The sequence below is a fragment of the Charadrius vociferus genome, unplaced genomic scaffold (genome assembly GCF_000708025.1).
Source record: "Charadrius vociferus isolate BGI_N301 unplaced genomic scaffold, ASM70802v2 scaffold59, whole genome shotgun sequence".
Classification (NCBI taxonomy): domain Eukaryota; kingdom Metazoa; phylum Chordata; class Aves; order Charadriiformes; family Charadriidae; genus Charadrius; species Charadrius vociferus.
Genome location: NW_009661371.1, coordinates 5515283 through 5539686, shown reverse-complemented (window position 1 = coordinate 5539686; position 24404 = coordinate 5515283). Strand labels below are relative to the sequence as shown.

Here is a 24404-nt window from a genome sequence, read left to right as displayed (position 1 = left end):
AGAGTTAACTGGTGAAGTTCAAATCCATGCCATTACCTATAACCTTGTTTTCTGTTGGTAGTATTAAAAATGCCTACATTTCTGTGTCTCTAGCTTATTTAAAAAAAAAAGTTTACTTATGTCTAAACCCATTTATTTTTCTCTCATAGTAGCTATTTAATATTTATTGCTTTATTTACATTTTCAAAATTGGGTGCACTTTTAGTTCAAATCTCTATCAAAGTTATGTTTGTGAACATTTTGTCACCTCACTTGAAATTACACGGATTTTATTTTTTGGTATGAATAATCTGGTAACCACTAGTTGGTGGACTTTTTAAGGATAAACATTTAAACTGGTTTTTCTTCAGTATGTACTATAAAACACTTGGAACACTTGCTTAGCTGCTCCTTTTCATCAAATACTTTAGAAGATCTTCAGGTTCCTAAATTAAAAATAGCATAGAACAGTGCTTGTTAAACATGCTGAAGGCATTAAAAATAGCTGAACTTAAGGCAATAACTATGTCAGAAGAAAGAATCCTGCTTCTGTTGAGGTCAATGGGCATTTTACTATCGACTTCAATAGAAGGAGTTGCTTATGCAGTGATGTATGCGAATATGTGTATTGTTTTGGAACAGTTAATGGTGTAAACCGGAGACATTCATAAAACATTTCATAACAAAGTAATGCAGTTTTTCATTAGGGCAAAAGCCTTGCTTGTTTACTGATGTACATGATTGGTATATGCTACTTATACCAATATTATAAATATCAGTATATATTATGCGAATCATTCTGCCTCATCTGAAAGTGGCTGTTTTGCATTCAGGCATCAGATTCAATTATAGTACTACAATGAAGTCCCAAGTGAAGTTTTAAATAGATTTCTACTTTCACAGTAATATCCAGCACAGTGCATTGCTGAATCACCACACACCTCTCAATAATTCAGAGCAGTTGTCAGATTGAGATGTTTATCTTCCAATTCAGAAAACAGAAATAATAATGATTTATGGAGTCTGGCCTCAAACTGCAGTGGTTCTATCACTTCAAAGAAGTCCTTTAATTCTGTAATGTGAGTACATGACCTGTGCTGTAGAGTACTCTTGGACATTGCAAGACTTTATTTGAGGTTAGCAGTAGGAGGAGGAAATTGGATTTACATTAATTTCTGTCAGTTAATGTCTGTTGCTTGTATATGGTGGTGATACGTTTGCACAAGAAGGAATATTTTCAAAAACTTACGGGAAATTTTTAATGTTGAATTGGGTTTGACCATTTCAAGTCAGTTTGCATAAGCAGTGCGACCCACCATCAGCCTGGTCTGTACTGTTTCATCCATGTGTATGAAAACCACTGTAGTGTATTTATATCAGATACACAACATCTGAGGTGAATAAGTAGTTCTCAAACTGTTATAAAATAACACAGCAGAAGCATTGTCATAGTAGAGCTGAATTTCATGGTTGCGTGCTTTCTGTAGCACACTTGTCTGTAGAAAATTTGTGCAGTGTGAGAAAGCAAAGAATCAAAGCACTGTTGTCCTAGGTCTAATAGACCTGTAGGCTTAAGAAGAAAGTGGTGTTAAGAATTTACTTCTGCCACTGAAGTGAAAAACATAAATTCTCAGTGGTTAGAAGCAATGTACCTCAAACTATAGTATTGAGACGACAGGTTAGCTCTTCGCTACAGAAAATGAATCTAATACTACCAAATTACACATTGCTATTTGTTTGTTTATACTGTGGGTTTTTTATGGGGCAGCCAAGTATCATTCAGCTAGACTGTGAGGATGAGGAAAGTATCGTGAGGAGTTATAATACAAGGTGTATATAGTATTTGGGGATCAAGTTCTTGTTTGTTCTGGAGATGAGGAGTGTACAGCAAGAGAATAAAATGTAGTAACTGTCAAGGGCAGTGCCTATTGCCCTGTTTAGAGACACTTTAGTACTTTCTTACTTATTTTAGGGCACAGTTATGGTATCAGAATACCTGCATAATTGAAGTTTTGGTAATTGCAATTGACAGTTCTGTGTTTTTTGTAGTTGTACCCTTTCCCTTGCCAAGAACTGACTGCATAGTTTGTTCTATGACAGCCAAAAATGGAAATCGGGGATATACAAACGAAGTATTACTGTGCACTTAAATTTCCCTTTCACCTACAGATCTGCTACTGACCACAATACTTTTTTTTTTTTTTAACATGGTGGCAGCAGCACAGATAGGCAACCAAAGCCACCTGTCCACTCTATCCTAATGCAGACAATCCGTTCCCCTTTTTTGGGAGCAGAAGGAAGTGGAAGTTGCGGCCAGCAGAAGCCCCTTTATCTCTGCTGCAGCCCTCTTAAAACTGTTTGTTATCCAAATCCTGTTTTTCTTGTTGAAATACCACTGGAGACTTGTTTAACTCCTTCTAGCCACCATTCATTTGATGTATCAGTCCAGCTCTTCCACCATGCTCAGTTCCCTGAAATGTCATTGTCTGGCCACCATAGAGGTGTGGGTTTTTGAGGTTTTTGTTCTCCATGTAGGTCAAGAGCTTTGACCTAGCTCTCGTTATTCTTGCGTATCAGTCTGTGTGTGTCTATTTTATCTGCCTGTCAGACTTCAAGGAGCATCTGGATGACACTTGTAGCCATATGGTTTAGCTTTAGGTAGTCCTGCGAGAAGCAGAGAGTTAGACTCCATGATCCTTATAGTTACCTTCCAACTTGAGATATTCAATGTTATAAATTCTAGAGAATGCATTGTTTTATTATGCAATAGCATAGCAATCCTAAGGTGGCGAACTTCAGTATACATTTAAAAAGACATGATTTACTATGAAATTTTTTAAAGGAAGAGTAAATCTTGTATTGTCACTAGATGTTGCTGTTAATTACAGTTAATCTAACAGATGACAATGATTGAAAGTTTACCTAGTCATGATAATGAGATTAAACTTGTTTCATTTCAGGCTGACCTATGTTAATCATTAGTCAAGGATGTAACAAAGGACATAGTCTCACTTCATTTACATAATACAATCTGTTTTGTGTCTTGCATGCAATTAAACAAAATGTAATTAATTTTTTCTTTGGTATTTTTTTTTTGGTAATTAGGCTATATGGGTCAAGATGGCCATTTTGGATCATGTGAAAACAAGTACTGCGGTCTGGGTAGACACTGCGTTGTGAACGGGGAGACTGGCCAAGCTGAGTGTCTGTGCATGGAGCACTGCAAGCCACATTACAAGCCCGTGTGCGGTTCTGATGGAGAATTCTATGAAAACCATTGCGAAGTGCACAGGGCTGCCTGTCTGAAAAAGCAAAAGGTCACCATTGTACACAATGAAGATTGTTTCTTCAAAGGTAAGCACGGCTGAACAATATCTGGAATATTGCTATCAGGTATGTGTTTTCAAGCATTTCGATTAAAGCTCTGTTGAGACTGCGCCAAGTGTACAGTGAAGAAATGACTCAAAAAGTTAATGCGGTAAGTATCTCTCTCCGGAGATGATATGGATTTTTTTTTTCTTTTTATTTGTACTTAGTGCTCTGGGCAATCACCCCTTTTTAACCTGAATAAACCAGTTGTCTCTTGGAAACTAATCCACGTCAGCTTGTCTTGGAAACGTGGCTGTTGACCTCATTCATCTGAATGTACTTACATTCCCAAAGCCCCAAGGATATTAATCTCTGTTACAGGAAAAACAGAACTTAGGATTTCAGAGGGGTTTTGTAAGGCTGCAGGACCTGTGCTCGTATTTGGTGTTGAAGTGGATAGACCAGCAGCTTGTTCATGGCTAAATGGATTTTGCTTGCTTTGAATTTGGACAGTGAAGGGTTTACTTGTGTATTTAGCAAAGCATGCAAGTTTATCTCCTTTTTAATCTTCTGAATGCTGCGAGATGCCAGCCTGAATGCTGAGAGATACACCTACCTTATGTTAAGCATCTTATACTGAAGATGTTAAAAATTGCAACTTGCTCTGTTTTAAGTAATTTGAGCACACCTTGCAGGTTTCTGGAACTCTGCCAATACAGACCTTGATTAAGCATGTTTATGAGTACTTTGACAGATTTGCAGCAGGTTTTTACTGGTTAAAACAGGCAGATGGCTTGGGGGGGGTGATATTTTTAAATAAGGCCATTTTTTATGAGTTTCCCTAGGGGTTGAATTAATTCATATTCTTTTTAAAGACTGTCTTATTTTTGTTGACATTATTATATGTTGTGTATATAGTTGCATTTTCAGTTACAGCAACTAATAACTACTGTCTTCACAGAAAGAAGTCTTGAAATACTTCCATTAAATTGAATTCACCTTTGTTGGGAACATTCCTTTAAATTGCAATGTTCCACTTAAATCTTAATCACAATTTTCGAGATTGTATTCTAGTGTACAGTTGTTAAAATGAAAACAATTTTAAAATTTTCAAAGCTGAATTTTTTACTACACTTATGGTTGAGGAATTGTCCTGTAAATGGAAAGTTGGGCTTTTTTTTACCAAATTCAAGCACACCAGGTTGTGCACAAATACCAGTATCTTTATTATTTTTTGTAGTAGAACAATTGAATACTGGGAGGTGGGGGGGAACCCAACAAAAATTATCTTTTCTCACAAACTTAATTAACAAAAAAAATTATAATGCTTGCACAGCTGGGCTTTATGTAGTTGTTTCTTGCTGAGTAAATGGGGTGACTGACAACGAGACATGCCTTTCCTCCTTTGCTTCTCAACACTTGTTAAGGTCAGCAACTTCAAAACATGTTAAGGGGCAGAGGTTCATAGATTAAAGGGGATGTGAGTGGAAATCTTGGAATGGGAAATACATTTGTAAGTGATAGTGAAGGTTTAACTGTTCAAAATTAAATGCGGACACTGTATAAAATTGATAAATCATCACAATATAGAGACTTCAAGTAAGCAGCATGTGTTCTGAGGTAGTGGAAAATGAAAATTTGATTTTAGGAGTATAGTATATGGGGCTTGTAGGGAATGGTTTGTGCAACAGCAATATGGACTTTACCAATCTCAATTTCTACCTTGTTAACTTCGGTTCATTCGTTGCTGTAGTATAGCACAGTGATGTTAAAGCATTGTTGCCATTCATGACCATTGATCGATGAGTCCTCCAGCATTCACTATATCTGTATGGTAAAGGAGCCAGAAGACTTCAAACTATTTTCATGTGATTCTCTCCTTTTACAAAACACTTCTGAGCTAGCCACTAGTAGATTGCCTTCAGTAGGGCTGAAGTCCTGCCAGTTAGCTTTTTAATATTTTTGACCTGATAATAGGAAAAATCCCTCAACTGTGAGACTCCTGGATAGAGAAGGTGAACCCCATCACTGTCAGTGGTGTCAAAAGACACTGCCACATGTCCTGGTTAGTTTAACTGGCGTTCTCTAGCACAAGTGATCTCGCTTCAGTGAGCTGCTTCTGAGATGGGAAACATTAGGAAAAAAATCTTGCATTCAGAAAACAAATATTCTGAGCATTTTGTTTAGTGTTTCACAGAATTCTTTAATAAAGGCTAATTAAAACTTTGGTAGCAAGAGGGGAAAGAGGTTTAGTATGCCTACAAGATGCTGTTACATGGTAGGGTAGTCACTGACTTCAATGACTATGTGATGATTGCAATTAAAGATTTTTGCATTTTGGTTTATTACTAATCAGTTGATTTTTTTCTTTTTTTTTTTCCCCGATCAAATAACTGTATTTCATGACCGCATTGATTTTTCTTCTTTTTTTTTGTAAACTTTATCTTTTCTAAGCTTTGTATTTGTCTCTAACAAGATCATGCTTTTAGTTTTACTTTAGTATTATGTCTGGAGAATAAAATTTTATAAGCAAATGTTCTGTATACCTGATTAACATTACAATAGCAGCTAAGTAGCTATAATTATTTAAATAATACATCTTGTAACCGCATGATTTATAGTTGATCACAAATATCGTGAGTTCTACTTAGCAGTCTGAAAATTGCCCTTTAACTCCACTGATCATGTAATTGTTTAAAAGGATTGACTTGCTAAATGAGAGATCTTTGGTTTATCTGTTGAAATTCCATTAACATCACTGAGAAATGTGTCTTACCTAGGCTGTGCATGAAACAACATAGACAAAAAGCGTCAAATCTTTCACAGAGCCATGTCTGAAGCATTTGATAAATGTGTTTTGAGGTAATGAAAGCTACCTGTGTCAATGCTGTACTCTCCTGATGTGCTGGTTTTCGAAACTAAAACTTCAGATTCTTGTTCCTTACCTGCCTTCTATGTAGCTTATTTATCGCTAAATCTGTTATTTACATTTTTCATCTTCTGATGGGTTTTTTTGTCCCGTTGTAGGCTGACAGGTGGTGCAGGTAAACTTGGAACAGTTAATAGAGTATGTGAGCTGTTCTTCCCATTCCTGTGTCTGACATGGACATACTCAGATTCATTAGACTACTTCCTTCTGCATTGTCACTCGCTGTCTTTTTTTACCTCACTCTAAATTAAATCATATGTTTTTTCCCAAATATGTGGGGAACATGGGCATAAAACATTAATTGAAATAGAAAGTTTTAAGTATCTCTTTGTCTTTCCCTGATGATTGAGGTTGTTATGCAAATTGTACATTTTTGACATGGATCAAGATAATGGCCATCCTGAAATAGAAGTTATTTTTTTCTCGATTTTTATTGACATGTCATGGTGTCTTGCATCAGATGCTGAATGATTTTTTCCTAATGGTTTGGTTAGATGTTGACTGTGACCCTTTCAGTTACTCAATAAGCTGTCTTGATTTCTTCCGGTATAGAAGCAGAATGTATTCTGCAGAGAAGCTAATTACTTCTAGATCCATAGAAAACGCGATTGTATTAGAAGTATTTTCTATACCTGTTAAGTTCTCTGTTTCCCATCCGTGAATTTCAATGTCCTTTGACTGGCAGATAGTGAATGCAAGTTCCACAGTTATTTTCAGAGGTGCTCTCAGGCCTTAACTGACTAAAAATGTTTTACAATATTTAGAGTTATTCTAAGAACATATGAGCACTCCTTAGGAAATCCTTTGTGATCTAAGGAACCTTCAGTCTGATCTCAAATCAGTTTTTTCAACAGCTAGAAGAAAAAAGGAATGGGCCAGTGAGCAGCTGGCTGGCTGCTAGTTTACATAGCCTTGGTGGCTATCATGTTTGTGGCTTTATTATTTTTTTAATTCCTGAACAGAATTTAGGGGAAGGTACGAGAACAGGGAAAACAAAGGAAAGGAAATAATGTGGTGAAGGTAGGGAGTGAGTATATCAAGGAGAAAAGAGGTGGCTAAGTGCCAGGATGGTGAGTTCAGTGGTGGGAAGAAGAGGAAACATGGACGATGAACTAAAAGAAATACTAGTGACCAAAAAAAAAATCAAAGTTCAAAGCTTAGATTGCTCATTAGATCTGATATTGACAGTGTGAGCTGGGAAGTCTGCTGGGCTGATGCCATTCTGGTTTGGCACCACTCTTGTTGGCTTGCTGACTGCGTAGTTCTTTGGCTAGGCGGCCTCTGCACGCTCTTGGCTTCCAATGTCCTGGCTGTTCTCAAGCCATGCACTTAAGGGTTTCAGTTTTTTAATGTTTTGTGCAAGAAAAGAAATCCGACCATCTGGCTTATGCCGTGCTTGATCCTACTGCATGCTGCCTTCCTGGCTGTCACTAGCTGTAACTTTAACAAGCCCCAGAGGGTGTTGATTCAAATGGACTAGAATTGATTTACTTGGTGTCTCCACCACTATCTTTGTTCTGTGAAGTGGCACTGTGAAATTAATGGCTTTGTGCCAAACTTAGAAATTTGGAGGCATTATTCTTTGGCTTCTAAAAAGTTCTGTTGGACGATGTACTGGGTGGTGCACGCCCAACACTGGATGTCAAATGAGCTTCAGTTATTCTTTTAGTTTTTATCTTCTTCAATTACTTAATTTTCCTAAATCCAGGTCAGTAAATCTCAACAAAAGTCTAAACTTCCCCATGACAAACTTCATCTTATATTTTCTTTGCACCCTGAGCTTCTTGTACATTTATATTAAATCTATTTCTGTACACAGTGCTATACTCAATCATTATGTCAAACTGCAATTTACTAGGAATCTTCAGCAATGTAACACTCCTGTGTGCTAGGACTTTTATAGAATATTTCTGGAATAAACGTTACTTCATATGTAAGCTTTTTACTTATAAGTAGCTTCTGTAGCATCCTTATGATATTAACAATATTTTACTTTCTTCTCTTTCTATTTTTGTCTCATTTTTCAATTGGTGAATCTTTTAATCTGTTAAACTGCCTGTGAGCTTGAGATTTCTTACTACTGTTACTAAACCAGCCAGATCCCCGAGAACTGCTATAATGTTTGCTTTTCAGTCTGTTCCTAAAAGAGAAAGTAGAAGCTTAGTATTGGCAGCAAACTTTCTTCCCTAAGTTGCTCACAGCAGTGAGGATAAAAGCTGACTGTGAACAAATTCAAAAGGGGCATGGGCACACTGGAAAAAGTTCAGAAGACATCAACAGGAATGACCAAGAGTCATTACCGAAAGTACTAAATGGCTTATAAGAGACCTGAAGGAGGCTTACAAAGTCAGCGGGGCATGCTGAGGGTGGATAGGAGTAGACTGTCTTGTATTCCAATAAAAGAACTAAAAATTATCAAATAAGGCAGCAGGAACAGATTCAAAACAAGCTTTGTTGTTTGTTTTGTACACAGATCTCATGGGTAAAAACAACATAGGATTTCACAGACTTTGTAAACACTAGGGCAAGGGCTGTAGGCTTTTTTTTTTTTTTTTGAAAGGAGGCTTGGGGAACTGAGTTGAAGTGAACTAAATCCTAACAGTAGCCTACAGAAAAGATCTAGAATGCCAGTCTAACCTCTCCAGTGACTGCAACAGGATTCGTTCAAAGATATTTTTTTTTCTTAATTTTTTTTTTTGGTGTGTGATTTGTGCCCTAGGTGAGTGTGGTCTTAGACTGGTTCCTAAAATATTGACACATTCATTTAGAAGCACTGACATTTATTTCATCTGATTTGATGTTCATATACTTCAAAAGCAAGCATGTAAGTCTCTGTCTTATCAATTTAACTTCAGGAAATATTTCATCCGGTCTTAAATATAAATCTCGAACACTCATTACTTAATGCTGATCACTAGCCAGTCTTTCAAAAGAAATTTAGGATATGTTAGTCTGAATGATGGTCTGGTGCAGTGTTTTCATTGCAACAGAACTTGTTTCTAAGATGACTTTGCTTTTTTTTTTTTTCCCCCCTCTGACTTCTCTGTTGAAGCTCTCAAAAACATCATTATTACACTCCTGAAAGCTTGAATTCCTGCAGGTAGAATACACCCTTGGTTGCTGCTGATAAACTGTTAACGTATATTCAACAAAAATTGGATTATGAAAAGAAATATGTAAAGTCTTTCAGAACTCAATCAGGAGACTAAGTAAGGAAGATTCTACTTGGTCTTAGAACATTTTTGATAGACCATAGGAATTATTCAACTTGTATTAGGAATTCAGCCCAGGATCTACATATGTTCGCTTTAGTGCAACACTTATGATTTAAGATTAATTTCTGAAGCATGGCTTCATGCAGGGATCATATATGTTTTTTAACTATTAAGATTAGTAACTGAACGTTCACAGAGTGGCAAATCGCTGTTGTGTTTATGGCAGATATGTATTCTTCTGTCAGCATTTTTTTGTTGGAAAGTGATGCTCTAATTAATGGAAAACTGGTTCTTTTTATTGCCCTTTGAAACCATGACCTGAATTTTAGCACTGTTTCTCTAGTCTGCTGTCCTCCTCATGATATTTGGAAGACTGTCATTGTTTTTCCTCAAGCATCTGTGTAAGACTTATCACAAACATCTCTGTTAAACTGCCTACAGTTGTCTTAATTGTCTTAACTAACAGAGATGCAAGGGCTATGTATGTAATGTCTGCTGCTGAGCCTGCAGAGTGAAGTTGAGTGCAAGATATTTATGAGAACATGCATATAGCATGCTTAATTTAAAAACTAAACATGGAACATAACCTGCATTGATTGCTGTTGGTGATCCTTTACCACTTTGCAACTAAAACCTAAAACTTAATTATTGTCTTTTTTCCTTCCTTTGAGTTAAATTCATACTTTCAAAATATGGCAGTGACAAGACTCAAAAGGCGTTAAGTATAGGATTTTTTGACTGGCTAAAGACATCTGTTATTTTCAGTAGCTAAAGCAGTCCCAATCTTTGTATATTAATTCCTTCAACACTGGAATAAATGTGTTAATAAGCTCTAGCCTATTATGTATTCTGCATTCATATAGTGATGAGGAATTAGTGTTCTCTAGTTAATCTCTGTACAAAACTTAATGAAGTTTAAAATTGCTTGTAGGGACATCACTGCTGTTTGTTACCACACAAAGAAATGGGTCTATGGATATCGCAGATTTTCACTGGTGGAAGAATTTGAATTTTAAAACTTTTTGCTTCTAGTAACAATGTTGAATCTGTTCAAAAAAGCTGCGTTTATACAGAAAGCTTCATTCCAAAGTCTGTATCAAGTCACTGAATCAGTCAAGCATGTCTATAGAGGACCTCCTCTGCTTGGTCTTCCTGGTCAGGTGGCCTCTATGAGGCCCCCATTGTAGCATCACCTGTCCCTGCCCTCCCTTTAATCCTGACCCATAAGTTCTTGGTTGGCTCCTCATTCATCCCCATGCAGAGCTCTGTGCACTTTAGCCAGTCATTGACATAGAGGGTGACTCCCCCTCACTGTCTCCTGTGCCTGTCCTTCCTGAAGAGCCTGGATCCTTCCATTCCACCACTCCAGTCATAGGAGCCATCCCATCATGTCTCCATGATGCCAGTAAGATCATAGCCCTGCAGGCGTGTGTGTCTCTAACTCATCCTGCTTATTCCCCATGCTGCGTACATTTGCATAGAGGCATTTAAGCTGGGCCCCCAATGAAGCTGACCACCACGTCTCCGTGATGCCAATAAGATCATAGCCCTGCAGGCGTGTCTCTAACTCCTCCTGTTTATTCCCCATGCTACGTGCGTTTGCATAGAGACATTTAAGTTGGGCCCCGATGAAACTGACTTACTGGCTGGAGTGGCTGGAATTCCTTTGTGCTGCGCTCCAGGTTCTCTCCTGCTGACCTGTGATCCTTCTCCAGGCTTTGGCCATCTATTGCTGGCACTGGCATCAAACTGGTAGGAGTGGGATGGTTCCCCTCCCCCAGCAACTCTAGTTTGAAGCCCTCTTCATAAGCTTGGTAAGCTTCTGACCAAAGATGACGTTCCCCTTCTCTGACAGGTGGACCCCATCAGCCTCCAGCAGACCTTGTTTCTCAAAGCGAGTCCCATGGTCTAAGTAGCTGAACCCCTGGCTGTGGCACCAGTCCTGTAACCGTTTGTTGACACAACAGATTCGACTGGCCCTTTCAAACCCCTTCCCTTTGACCGGGAGGATTGGTGGAAAAACTACCTGCGTCCCAGAGTCCTTTACCACCGCTCCCAGGGCTCTGTAGTTCTTGATACTCCTCATGCTGCTCCTGGCAGTGTTGCTGGTGCTGATGTGATACAACAGCAGCAGATAATAGTCAGTGGACTGTACGAGGTTTGGTAGTTTCATGGTGACATCCCCGATGGGAGCCCCAGGTAAGCAGCACATTTCTCTAGAGAGTGTCGTGTTGGCAAATGAGTACCTCTGTACCTTTCAGAACAGAGTTGCCTACTACTTTGACCCATTGCTTTTTCTTAGTTGGACTGGTGGTTATATGGGGAGCATATCGAGCTGCCTTACTCAGCTCCAGCATCTCCCCTCACGTGACTGGTCTTTCCGCTTTGCTCTGCAGAGTGTTGAAGTGGTTCTGCAAGGGCACCTCAGTTTTGGGGGGACATCTTTTCCTCCTGCTGGTCCTTACTCTTGCAAGCTTCTGTTCTTCTGGATTACTGCCCACCCCGCCACCACCTTCTGTGTGTGCCGGTGGGGGAGTTTTTGGTTGTTTGGCTGTAGGTCTGTCCACTGCAGACTGTCCTTGGAACCACCTATCTATCCATTTCTCAGCCTCCCTGATGCTACGCAGCCTCCTCGCCGCCTCCTGCGGCTCACAACAGTGGGCAACGGTAGTCCATAATTTAATTGCGCAGTGACTGCACATACACCAAACTTAAAACTTCTTGCTGCCAGTTATAATGCTTCAGTGATATTTTTATCAAATAGGGTTATTTTTAAATATAAAATTGGGTACTAGATGATAGTGAAACTTGTTGCACAGTAAATCAAACTAAACTTAAACTGTTTTGTCATAAATTTATAATAAACTGAGGAATTTTTGTCTTTAAGCAAACATTTAAGTGAGTTTGATTCTTTTTTTTTTTAAAATAAGTGAGTTTAGAATAACAACAAAGCATTGTGCTAATGCACATTGGTTTGTTTAATGCAAACTTTTTAAAGTTTTAATTACAATCATGTCAGTTATCATTAGGTCTTGTGGGAAATTTGTCTGATGGAACATATTGTTGGCCTTTAAAAATCATTAGCAATTGGATAGATATACAAGGCATTGGCATAATATTTGTAATTCATGTTGGCTAGTACATGGTATACCAACTGCAAAAAACAGTAGCTTCTTTTACAAAAGCTGGAGAGAAGTAGGCAAGAAGTAGGCATGCAAAACTGATCCTAAATTTCTATTTCTGACTCCATTAGCTAGTAATTAATGGGGAGAGTAAGCCTACAGTGGATAAAACCTGCAAGATAAAAGCTTCCCCTTGGGGTTTGCCATTTACTCTCCCTTAACATAGGATAGTAGAAATATTTGTTGGTTCAATAAACAAAAACTAAGAAAGCAGTGTTGCCTTTTCAGGGTTGTTTGCTTGTTTTTAATATGTTGTGCCTTAGTGGAACCTGAGAAATGGGATATGATTCAAAGTAACTTAATCTACACAGTTGGCAGTACCTAGTTAAGGCAAAATTCTATCAATTTCTGTAAAAATTGTATGTTTTTTCACACTTCTTGGAAACTACTAGGACGTGTAGAATGTATGTAGCGAGATGCAAGAGCTGGACACTTCCAAATTCAAATTCTTAGTAGATCACTGCCTAGATACCTCCCAATTTTTCCGTTTGTTTCATCTCATCTTGTGACTAGAATGCATTGTGGTACAAAGATGACTTTCTTCCACCTCCATCCATGACAACTATCAGGTGGTTAGTTTTTTTAATTTTCAAAGTTATGGTATGGGTAAGTGTGAGAAGTGACTGGAAAATAATTAGCTACAAGCAGTTTCTAACAGAAGAAGACTGGGGCGGTATACTCTGTTAATTGTGTCATAGATAAATAAAAAAAAAACCCCAAAACTAAAGTAGCATGATTTTGATGAACATTGTAGTGTATATATTCTGTTTATTGCCAGGACTTCGCAGTTTTTAAATATTAAATATTACCTTAGTTTTTAAAAAAACAAGGTAGGTAGTTACAGCACTGTAGCAGAATGCTTTGCAAGCAAAAGACAATAATTGGAAGCTTAGAGACATGTAATAATAAGTGGAGTGGTCCAGTGACAGTATTTTGGTTTTTTGTTATGGAATTTTTGATGCCACGCAATATTCCTTTTAACAAACCTCAATTAAAAGAGGCTATATTATCAAATTAAGAGATAGACTTTGTCCAGAGATAAAACAGACTTAGCTCATATTGAAATGTGTATGGAATGGCCCAAAGAATCCTACAGTTGAAACTGATTTTAAAGGATTTGTTTCAGGAATTCAAAATAGTTAATTTTTGCCTCAGTCTAATTTAGTTCTCCCTTTATTTGACTTGAAACTTCTCTCTTTTGCAGTGACTGAAATCATAGAGCTTTTCTACTGATACTCAAAAATACATTAATATTTATAAAATTTTTATTATTTGAAGTTTTTACTTTTAATGAAGAAACTGGATTGCTTGAAAAAAAATCATTATTTGAGATTAGAAAATGTTCCTACTGTCATTGGCCTTAGCAAATGTACTCTTCCTGATAATCAAGCATATAGTAAATGAAATTTGATAAACTGGGAAATGCAATCTAATTAGATCCTTTAGTTTTCTCTTTATGTGGAATAACATGGATTTAATTTAAGATTGTTGAAAGCAAACAAGGGAAATAAAGGAAAACATAATAGCAAAAAATAGGTTAAAATGTAACCCAAAGAAATAAGCTAAAGTTAAAATTATACAAAACTTCTACTTGCTAAGAATGATGTTTTATATTTTTGCATTTACTTGTATTGGCTTTGGGTGCAATTAAATCCTGAACTATATACTGCCAGGAAAGTTTGTCTCCCTCAGGGCTGAAACAGATGGTGGAATGTTTTTTTCTTCTTTACACCATTTAGAGACCAAGACTGCTGAATCTCTAGAAGGAAAAGTGTTTTTGCCAAAGAAAACTGCTGATGATGGCCTTAAAGCAGTAGAGTTCTTAGCTGTATTCTCTATAGGGTTATTACTAAGACTCCCAGTAAACAGGCAGTGTATTGAAGCTTTGTTATTAGCCGTGTTCTAATACAGATTTGATATCTGTCTAATAATGTTAGTTGTATTGAATAGAAAAAGTGCTACTGACTAATAAAATTGCAAGCTTTCATTTCTTATTCAGCCTTTGTTTGGCAGGATCTCTCACTGTGCAAGGAGGCTATGGATTTCATATTTCCCAGTCATCGCTTTGATAATTAAAATAATAACAATCTAAATACACAGAGAATCTTAATCGAACTAGTTTTAAGAATACAGAATTTACTTGTGCTTATGATTAATTCCACCAGGAAAATGAGGGGGAAAAAATATCCCATTCGTGAAGTCTAGTACAATGGCAAGTCTTGTACATCAGTAAAAATATTGGAAAGTGAGAAAAATATCCTTGTAGTGTTAAATACTAGTTATGGTCTAGAAGTTGTTTCATTAGTGCTCCTAAATTTAAGGCAACTACTGAATGAATCATTTCTTTGTTATTTTCTTATTCCAACTTCTCTTTGATAAAGGTCCTTGACATCGGAATGCAACGTTAAAGACTTTTATTGGTCCCTAATGATGCAAACTGTACTTGTACAATTATCATTTTAGAATATAAGCTCTGTGTGCTCTTAGATTTGCTGTCATTTTATCCCAATTGTAGAAGCATCTTTAAGTGTATTTGCTTAAGCAGATGGTGAATGGCTACACTGGGAATCTATCCATCTTTTTTCCTGTATGATGAAGTTTTATAGCAGAAATTTAAGTTATGGTGGTTGGAAAAACATACTTTTGTAATAAACATTGTAGAAAAAAACTTGGTAAAAGATTTTAAAGTCTGTAATAATGCTGAACGTAGGAAATCAGTATATATTAGATACATGAGGATAAGTGACTTAAGCTATATATAAGAATGCTAATGATGTCTTTAATTTTTATAATATTTTTAAATTAAGTATTTTAAGAAGAAATTAGAAATTATGTGTTTCAGATTTTTGTATACAAAAACGCCTATGTGGTAAGGATTAGTTGGGGGAAAAACCCTTCTACTTGGTACAAAGGTTTCTCTGACACTATAATCTGAGTGAACTCAGCGCCTGATTCAAGCCTTCTTACTAAGTCAAATGAAGATTAGATTCATTGGCATTGAAGTCAGTCATTTGAAGAATTAATGGTATATTGCAGACGTGAAATATGTAAGAAGGAGTTTAAAGGAGGAAATACTGGGTTAAAAGTTTGAAAGCCTTAAAAAAAAGTTAATTGGAAAATGCTGTTTTATCAAAACCACGCTGTTTCTACCAATAAAGTGATGTTTGTTCTTATACAAAGTGCAAAAATGCAGTCAGGTTTGTGCTCTGAAGTCTGGGTTTAGATCACTATCTCAGGCCAAGTCTTAAGTCTTGAGCTGCCCACTTGTCTTGTTTGCTAATTTTGTTATTCAAATGGAGGGTATGTAATAACAGTAAAGAATAGTAGTAAAGGGGAAACACTCCAAAAATTTTAGTCTTTCACAAACGTCATGGTTCAAGGACTAACCTTAAAGATGACGAGAAAAATGACAAAGATTTTTTTTTTCCAAGTTGGCAGAAAGAAACTGTAGCCTTGGTTTGTCATGAAGCTGGCTAATGTCCTCCTTAATGGCTGTTCCAGTGACACATTAGGATCCGTGGACCGTTTCCAGAGATGTTGGGTTTGTCTAACATCAGAACAAAAATGAATACTCGGTCTTCAAAATATTTTTTCACATAGGAAGGTTAGTTTTAAGTCGCTCATTGACAAGGAGTAGCAGAGAGATGACAATAAGGTCCCAAGGTATGGATCATAGACCGCCTGCATGCTGAGCTGGGGCTTTTCCTGTCTGCATACCCAAGGATCCTCATCCCTAATGATGCAGGAACCACCTCCTGATTTCTCTCTTACCTGCTTAACACCTTCCACAGAAAGTAAGGATTAGGGAAAAGGATACAAGTTAGTCAACTTGAACGTTGTCCTGAAATGTTCTCGGGGTTTGCCTGAAATGTAAATAAAAACCCAGAATAAAGGAAGTGCTCCTAACTCCACTGTTCTACACATAGGCATAGTCCCTCAGGTTTTGTGAAACCATCTCTGAAAGGTTGATGATACAGTAAACATGACAGCTGGTGGCAGTTCCTCACTTACAATGGATATGGTGGGCCTAGTTTGTGTGTTTTACAAATTGACCTCACAGTTTAAGTTTTTAAAGATTTTCTTGTATAACCCCTTTAAAGTGTTAAAAATTTCAAAAGTATTCAGAAAATTCTGATGCTTTGAAAAAATAAAGTTAGACTTGCTTTGTTTCTCTCCAGTGTTTGTAGCAAATATGTATTTGAAAAAAGAAACAAAAAAGATCAAAAGAAATTTATTACATTTCCCGTGCTTGTTGTGGTTTAGGTTTTTTTTTGTCTTTGCTTAATACTATTTGTATTAGACTAGCGAAAAACTGTGGAAGTTAAAAAAAAAAAGGCATTTCCATTAATCTTTTGCTGTCTTTGGACTTACAATAAGGTATAGTCCTGTTCCTAAGCAGCGAGAAGCCTAAATAAACCAAAGATAGAAGAACATTAATAGGTTAAGTCTTAAGTTAACAGGTGTTCATTATGTTATTACCTAGTAATAACAGCTTACAACCTTTACTCATTTTTGTAATTCATTGATAAATGAGTGTAAGTCTATACACAATATAAAGCCATTAGAGTTGTCTTGATATCCTCCTCTTAACACCAACCTGTACATACATATATAACTTTAATATCAGTTAAAAAAATCTCCCACCTCCCCCCCCAAAAATAGTGGTTAAAAAAAGAGAATCAAATCATTGCCTCATTTTGTCAGTTGTTTTTCTCTGTTGGCAAATATTAGTGGTGGTGGTAGCAGTGAGGATCCTTTCAAGGCTCATGGGGCCTGGATGTGCATCTTGATATTCCTATTTCATACTGTGAAAGATCTGCGGATGGCGCCAGTCCATGGTGTCGATTTTGCATAGTTGTTTCTGAAAGATGAAAAATCTGTTTACCCGGACGAAAAACGGTTGTTTCCCAGAACAATGGTGTTATTTAGACGATCAAAGGATGGGAGCTATAGGATGCCTTGTGGACACATTTTTCAATCTACATCTACTAAGAATATTTTCCTGAGTTCTATACAAATGCTTTACCAAACGTTCTGGACCTTGAAGTGAAATGAATTTTTGAACTGAAAAGTGAATAGTAGCACACAGAAACTTCTAATTTTGTGCTTTTTTATTTTTGTAAAGTTCAGACAGTGCTTTACTCCTATTTTGACAAAGAGAATTGGACTCTGAAGTGGTAATTTGATAGCAGGGAAAATTTATGCAGAGTTCACCTGATGAATGGTTCTATATTTGCAGTATTTAAATGCTCTTTTATAATGCGTAATTTAGGGACTTGCACTTTCAGTGCAGAAGGCTGAATGGGGTGTTATTATTTCTAAAAGCCTGAGGAGAAATCAAAGGATAAAGGATCTTAATTCTGTCTCTTGTAAGAGAAAGTGTACATAATATTACAAGTGAAGGTTAAATACCTTCATTTTAATATGTAACCCTTTTTATTTGCATATTGGACTAGTGGGGAAGAGGAGGCTCGCTTCACAAGAAGTCAAATGCAAAATCTATGGTAATTACTTGTGCAAGCAAAAATTAACAGGCATGTTCACTGAAAATTTTTCCATGGTCACTTTGAAAAAATTTCTTTTTGAAACACAGTTATTTTTTAAAATTTTAATAGTGGCAGAATACAGATGGACACACTTTTATTTGTGTAGAGCTGAATAGATGCAATACTGCAAAGCCAAAGTGATCAATCCACTCAACATGTATAAGAAGGCCTAAAAACTCTCCAGAAATGGTATCAGCTTAAATCTATTTACAATATTGATATATGAGCAAGTCCATAAAAAAAAGAAAGAAAAGATTGCTCACAAAAAAAGCTCCAAATATAAGTTATTTAGAGCTGAGAGAACCATCTTTTCACTAAACAAGAACTGTTATTACACAGGTGATAGAGTGCAACCATAATTTTTACCAATCAAAAAAGGAGTTCTTTTTGTAAAGTTAGAAACACAAGTTTCTGTGGGAAGACAGCAGAAGGAATAACTTGGATTTTTCTCTTCAATCTTAAACTTTCTATTTTACTTTTTGCTTTGCAGTACACTGCTATGCTGCTTGGTCATTGGAAGTGTGTAGGTTGTTTCTTTTTTTTTTTCTTAAGTTTGCTTAAGAAAACTTTGCCCCCCCCAAAAAAAAAAAACAAAACAAAAAACCAAACAAACCAAAACACCCCCAAAACCAACAAAGAAACTAGAAACTGTCAGGCTGGAATTCCTGTCAAGACAAATTCTAAAAAATGGATCCTACAGGCATTTCACTATTTTCCTTGGCATAAAAATGTTGGCTGCTACAGTCTGTGAATCGGCTGGCTGGGTACTGCCCTTGTTCTCTCTAGTCTGTCACATGCGTGAGATCAGCAGTACTCAGTCATGCCGGAAAGTAGCCCAGAGTGAACTATTGATATTAGTTTAAAGGTGGTTTATCTGATTACCAGATTACTAGATTAAAAAGCGTCCTAGAATCAGAGGTTTTATAGTAGTGCAGGTATTCACAGGCTATGATCATTATCACATCTTTAATCTTTTCCTCGATACCCAAAATTGAGCTAGGTAATGATGCTCTCTGAGAGCTGAAAATGGGCAGCTGCTCCTTGATTGTGGGTGGGTTTTTTAATGTATTTTTTCACAGGAGCAGTGGAAAACCCATGGGTGGATTTTAGCAGTAGTTTCTCTTCTGATCTGAGCTGCTTTAAAAAAAAAGTAAGTTATCTGTGTGCAGGTGAAAGGCTGTACAATTATCTAACAGCAATTTTCTGCATTTCTCACAACTTTCCTAATTTAAAGAATGGAGAAAGGTTCTCTTAACTTGATTAAATGTATGTCAACCAACTGCCTTTCACAGATTGTTAGAGATTTCAGAATGAGTTGTGGTCTCCAAAGTATTTCTGAGTGCTGGGAGGAGGCTATATGCACTTTGGTCTGCTTGTTTCAACAGATCACTATGTGTTGAAGTTCAAATTATCACACTCCTAACTTTAAATTTTCAGTCTATGTACATTTTAAATACTCCTAAATTGTTACTGTGGTATTATTGGCTCAGGCCTCTGAAATGTAGACTCTGTTACAATTGCCAGAGAAGTGAATTGTGTTCTTTCCTTTGAATTCATGTGCTCATTGGTAATTGAGGAATAGCGATGTTCAGCAGCGTGTGTTGGTCTTTTAAGGATCAGGTAGAGCTAACACTAGTTTGTGACAGAACAGAGTACAGGATAGAGATTTCCTGAGGAATTCCATTTCCTGTTGATGGACTTCATAGGTCTCAGTTGAGAAAAATCAAGTCTACTGGTATATTTTTGTGGGTTTTCTTCCCTGTGAGGCTGTCCTAAGTTGAAGAATTTTTCTCCCTGAATGACTTGAAGGGATTTATTTTCTGTCCTGAAGAGGATACACTTCCATTGTGTGAATCCACCATCTTCCTCTATCTTCTAGGGAATAAAATCCTGCAGAGATACTTCACTGAATCTAGGAATTTAGTTGTTCTACTTTGTTCTGCATTTTGAAAACTGCATCAGTGGGTTATTTCCCTCTTTTACACGACAAGTGTGACAGTTGAGACAAATTGCTGTAGCCTCAGTGTTCTGTTAGTGTTCAGGATCTCCTTGGTCTGTCTTGAAGTGACCTTGGTCAAGGTTTTTCCTAAGGTTGAACTTTTCTTTCTCATCTTCATCAGAGTCTCTATGGCTGTAGAAATAACTGTAATGCACTGGGATTTCAACAGTGGACTCATTTTGTTGTGTAAATTGTAAGGTTTTATTCTGAATTGCTGTTTATACTGCAGAAGTTGCTGAAGCCCAGGTTAGCTAGCCAATTTCTTTGTCAGTGTATGTAGCGGCCTGATGAACATTCTTAGTTTGTAAGGCAAATTAGTCCACATGGGTTATTGCTTGTATATATTGTATACATGTGTGTATATACAAACTAATAAATATAATACTAATAATACTAAAACTAATAATACTAAATTTTTATATATATATGTATTCATACATATGAATGTTTACATAGACACCTTGGCTGTGGAATTGTGACTGCAGAGTAGAACAATTTACCTTTGCTCATTGTGCATAGGTTGGTGGTGGTTGGATTTTTTTTGGTGGAGAATAAAAAAACTAAATTCCAGAATGACAACTAAGACAGTAAGAGTAATTAGCCCGCATTCAATTGATGTATACTATCACAATCCTTTGGACTTGATAGGGAGGCAAGAGACATAAACATCGTGAGGAAGTGACAACTGGTTACAGAGAACTTCCAGGATACTTAAAAAACCAAACAAACAAAAAATACCAACCAAATACCTGAAACAAAAAAAAAACCCAAACCAATGAATTTTAGCTTTAATTAAAAAAAAAAAAATAATAATAATTGCTCAAGTGGAGGAGTAGAAATAAAATGCTTAAAGTAGTTAAAGAGATAAAGAAAATTGTATTTTATACGTGACTGATAAGAGATGGACGAGAAGAAAAATCTCAGAAATTCTTAAGAATGAAAATTGTCTCCTTCCTTCTGCATTTTCTCTTACCTTCCACTTTTTGATGCTGTCTCAGTGTCCAGAAGCTGCTATGTTATACCACTTGGTTTTAGTACATACCTATTTGTTACACACTGACTTAAATCCAAAGGAAGGAGTGATTTCAAGGAACCTTGATAGTTTTTCCTTCTGCTTCTGAGAATGAGTTTCCATGTATTTTGAATCTCTGCAGGGAAGATTTTCATCAGTATGAACACTAAATGACCAGTTCAGACTTGCCTATGGAAAAAAGTTCCTTGATTATCTGATTATCGTCCCTGCTGACAATATGCTGACAATAAAAATTGGTCTGCTCTGGGCAGCACTTTTAAATGTTTTGGCGATCTGAATTTTCTTGACTGCTAATAAGATGCAGGAAGAGACATCAAATAGCTTTGGGACGTATTTCAAAGTACAGGCATTTAATAGCATTTTAACTCCATTTACAGCAATAGCACCATTTCCTTTCTTAATAGAAAAGAAACTGCTTAAAGGTAGAAACCTATCAATTGAACTATTTTCAATTTTCTCTGCTGACATCCAGTATCTACTCCAAAATATATCCTATACCGTTATGACAGTCAAATCGTGTCATAGCAATTCAGCCAGCTTAATAAATATATAATTATTCCCTTAATTCACAAATTGAAAACAATGCCTTTGAACCGTCCTCTGGACATGTTTTTTATGGGATAATACATAAAACTTGTTTACACATCTAAAGCCTTTTGCTGACTTGTCAGGGCTTTGGGAATGGACAATATTTTGCCTGTGGTTGCAAATCTAAAAATGTTTTAATTTTATTTGCGTTTATATTGTAAGAAAACCAAAATCCCCATTCCTGGTAAATTCTCTGGTGTGCAAAAGTCGTGAAGTTATCACTGGCTAAAGTCAGACAAAGATTAGCAGTAGATATAATGGAAATGGACATACAGCAGTACTAACAACAAGGACGGGACTCCACTATTTCTGATTTAAGGTCTAATAGGAAAGCCATGTCAGTGGCTGTCTTTCAGCTGACTTAAGTAGTGACTTGAACCACTCAGCGTAGTGTTACGCAACAAATTAGCACACTGACCAGTTTAAATGACACTGCTAAATTTACCTCCTATCGTGAGTTGGTGAATCACTTAATGGTGTTTGGCTGCTTTGCTGTGATTGTAATAATTGAGTTGCATTTCTCAATGCCATATTTCAGTCTCTGTAAAAAATGGTTTGTTACTGTTGGTTGCTAGGAAGAAATACACCAGAAAGATACAGCTGCCAAATTTTGACCAGCTCTAAGTGGTGTATGCTGCATAAAATATTCAGTCAGTTCATTTGCACGTAATAATTTTAAAAGGATGAAAATGTTTTGTAAATTCATAGATTTATTGCTGACTAAAGAAATATTATTAGAAACCACTGTAATTAGAATCTTCAAATGACAGGCAGCACCAGTGCAAATTTTCTGTCTGTGCTCTTTAGCCAATCTGCTTCATCTCTGATACAGAACTAACACAAGTGTGCTTCCTGTGCTATGCATGTCTTGGACTCTAGAGCTCCCCTTGAACTCAGCTAAAATTTGTTGGTAAATAACTTGTTGGCTGTTGTTACTGACAGTAGTGGGTGATCTCTAGGGTAGAGCTGGACCTTGTGTACCAAGGGTTAGACAAGAAGTGGGCTCTGTAGAAAACTGCTGCTGTGCCATGGAAACAAAATAATTTGCATTTGTCAGTGCATAATAACTCATGCGATCTGTAGTAGTAGGGCATTACAATTCTTTAAACTTTCCATTTCTTCTTCTGGGAATATGAACTATGTTCAATGGTCTGCCTGAAGTGACATCGTTGTTATGTTTCTGTTCTACCTTATTTGCTAATATAGAAAATAATGGAAATTGTAGTTACCTGGTGTAGTTATGTGAGCCTTCAATAGCAGGAATTGTAACTGCATAAAAACAGTGAAAGAGTAATAGCAGTAGTAGAAGAGGCATTTGGCATAGCCAACTGAAGGCAAAATTGTTGGGGAAGGGTCACACTAGTGTGTGTATGTGTGCACACTCACACTCTCTTTTCTTCTCCCTCTCTCCCTTTTTTTTTATTGTAGACAGGTATAAGGGACACATGTCACTTAGCAGGTCTTCTGTTCTGTCGCTATGTGGAGCTACACTTTATTTATGCAAACTCAGGCAGGTCTGCTGAGGATAGTCTACCTGTAGTTGCTTGACCATATAAAGTTTAAGATAGCCACTACCAACCACATCCATGGAGTGAACGTGAGGCCGTCAGGTGTTTCTGTTCTAACTACGTGTACTTTTCCAGAGTGGGATTTAGAAATGCCATGCTAAAATACATCCTAATAAATCAAATTCCATATCTGAGATGGTTTGAACAAGTGTGCACAGCAAATGAGTTTTGCTGTGCACAATGCAGAATTGTAATGCTTAGCTAGTGGACTATTTATAGTTTTACAGTAGTAAGTCAGTAATCATTTACAAAAAAAAAAAGCAAGCCTGAAATAGACAGGTGCTCAGTGGAGTATAGTACTTGCATGTTCTAAGAAGAAAGGGTTAATACCTCTGTAGCCATACTGAGAGCAATGTCCAGCAGGGGGAAAGAGAGACTGAAAATGCAGTCTTGGAATGGGTATCAGTGATGGATGAGTGAAAAAATTCCTGAAGAAATGTGATCAGAGCTCTATCAGGAAGAATGGATGGATCTGTGACTCAAGCAATTCTCATGCAAGTAGTTGCAAAATAAAGTATCTCTGTAAATCAATATAAGGGGAAAATGTCAAAGATTTAAACCCTGGATAAAATAGAAAAATGAGAAGTTATGAAGAAAATATTTTCAGACTTCCCAATTGCAGTCTGCGATACAATTAATTCTATGAACACAAATATCCAAGCCTTGAGCAGGGAAAATAATTTTGGAGTCTTAAAACAAATACTGTGTCACTGATGTACAGAGTTGTTTTATATTTAAAACAGATCTTTGAAAGACCCATTTCTGTGCTCTGAATCCTTCATGTCATCTTTCAACAAGAAGGAGTAATGCTATTTTGACTAATCAGTTAAGGAAGCAATAGTCATGGAGGTATCCAGGATGTCCCTTGGAAGATTAGTGGATATAATTGTTTTTCCGAGAGGAAAAACAATTGCAGGAAAAAACTACGGGCTACGAGATCTTTAGTTGAGGAGCCAGTCATTTTCTGTACACTACCACAATCCTTTAGCTGGAATTTGTAATTTATGTGCTAGTGATTCTTCCAATAAATTAATTAGCTAGAACACCCTTGAATTC

The 24404-nt window shown here is 36.8% G+C and overlaps 1 protein-coding gene across 3 annotated transcripts in view; it reads left to right on the top strand.

The window, feature by feature from the left end:
- The window catches only part of FSTL5 (follistatin-like 5), a 302516-nt gene that overhangs the window by 79021 nt on the left and 199091 nt on the right, over nt 1-24404 (top strand). For all 3 annotated transcript variants that reach the window (XM_009893724.1, XM_009893723.1, XM_009893722.1), the window contains exon 3: nt 3085-3333. In XM_009893724.1, the coding sequence (XP_009892026.1) occupies nt 3085-3333 (249 nt within the window). The remainder of the gene's footprint in view (nt 1-3084; nt 3334-24404) is intronic.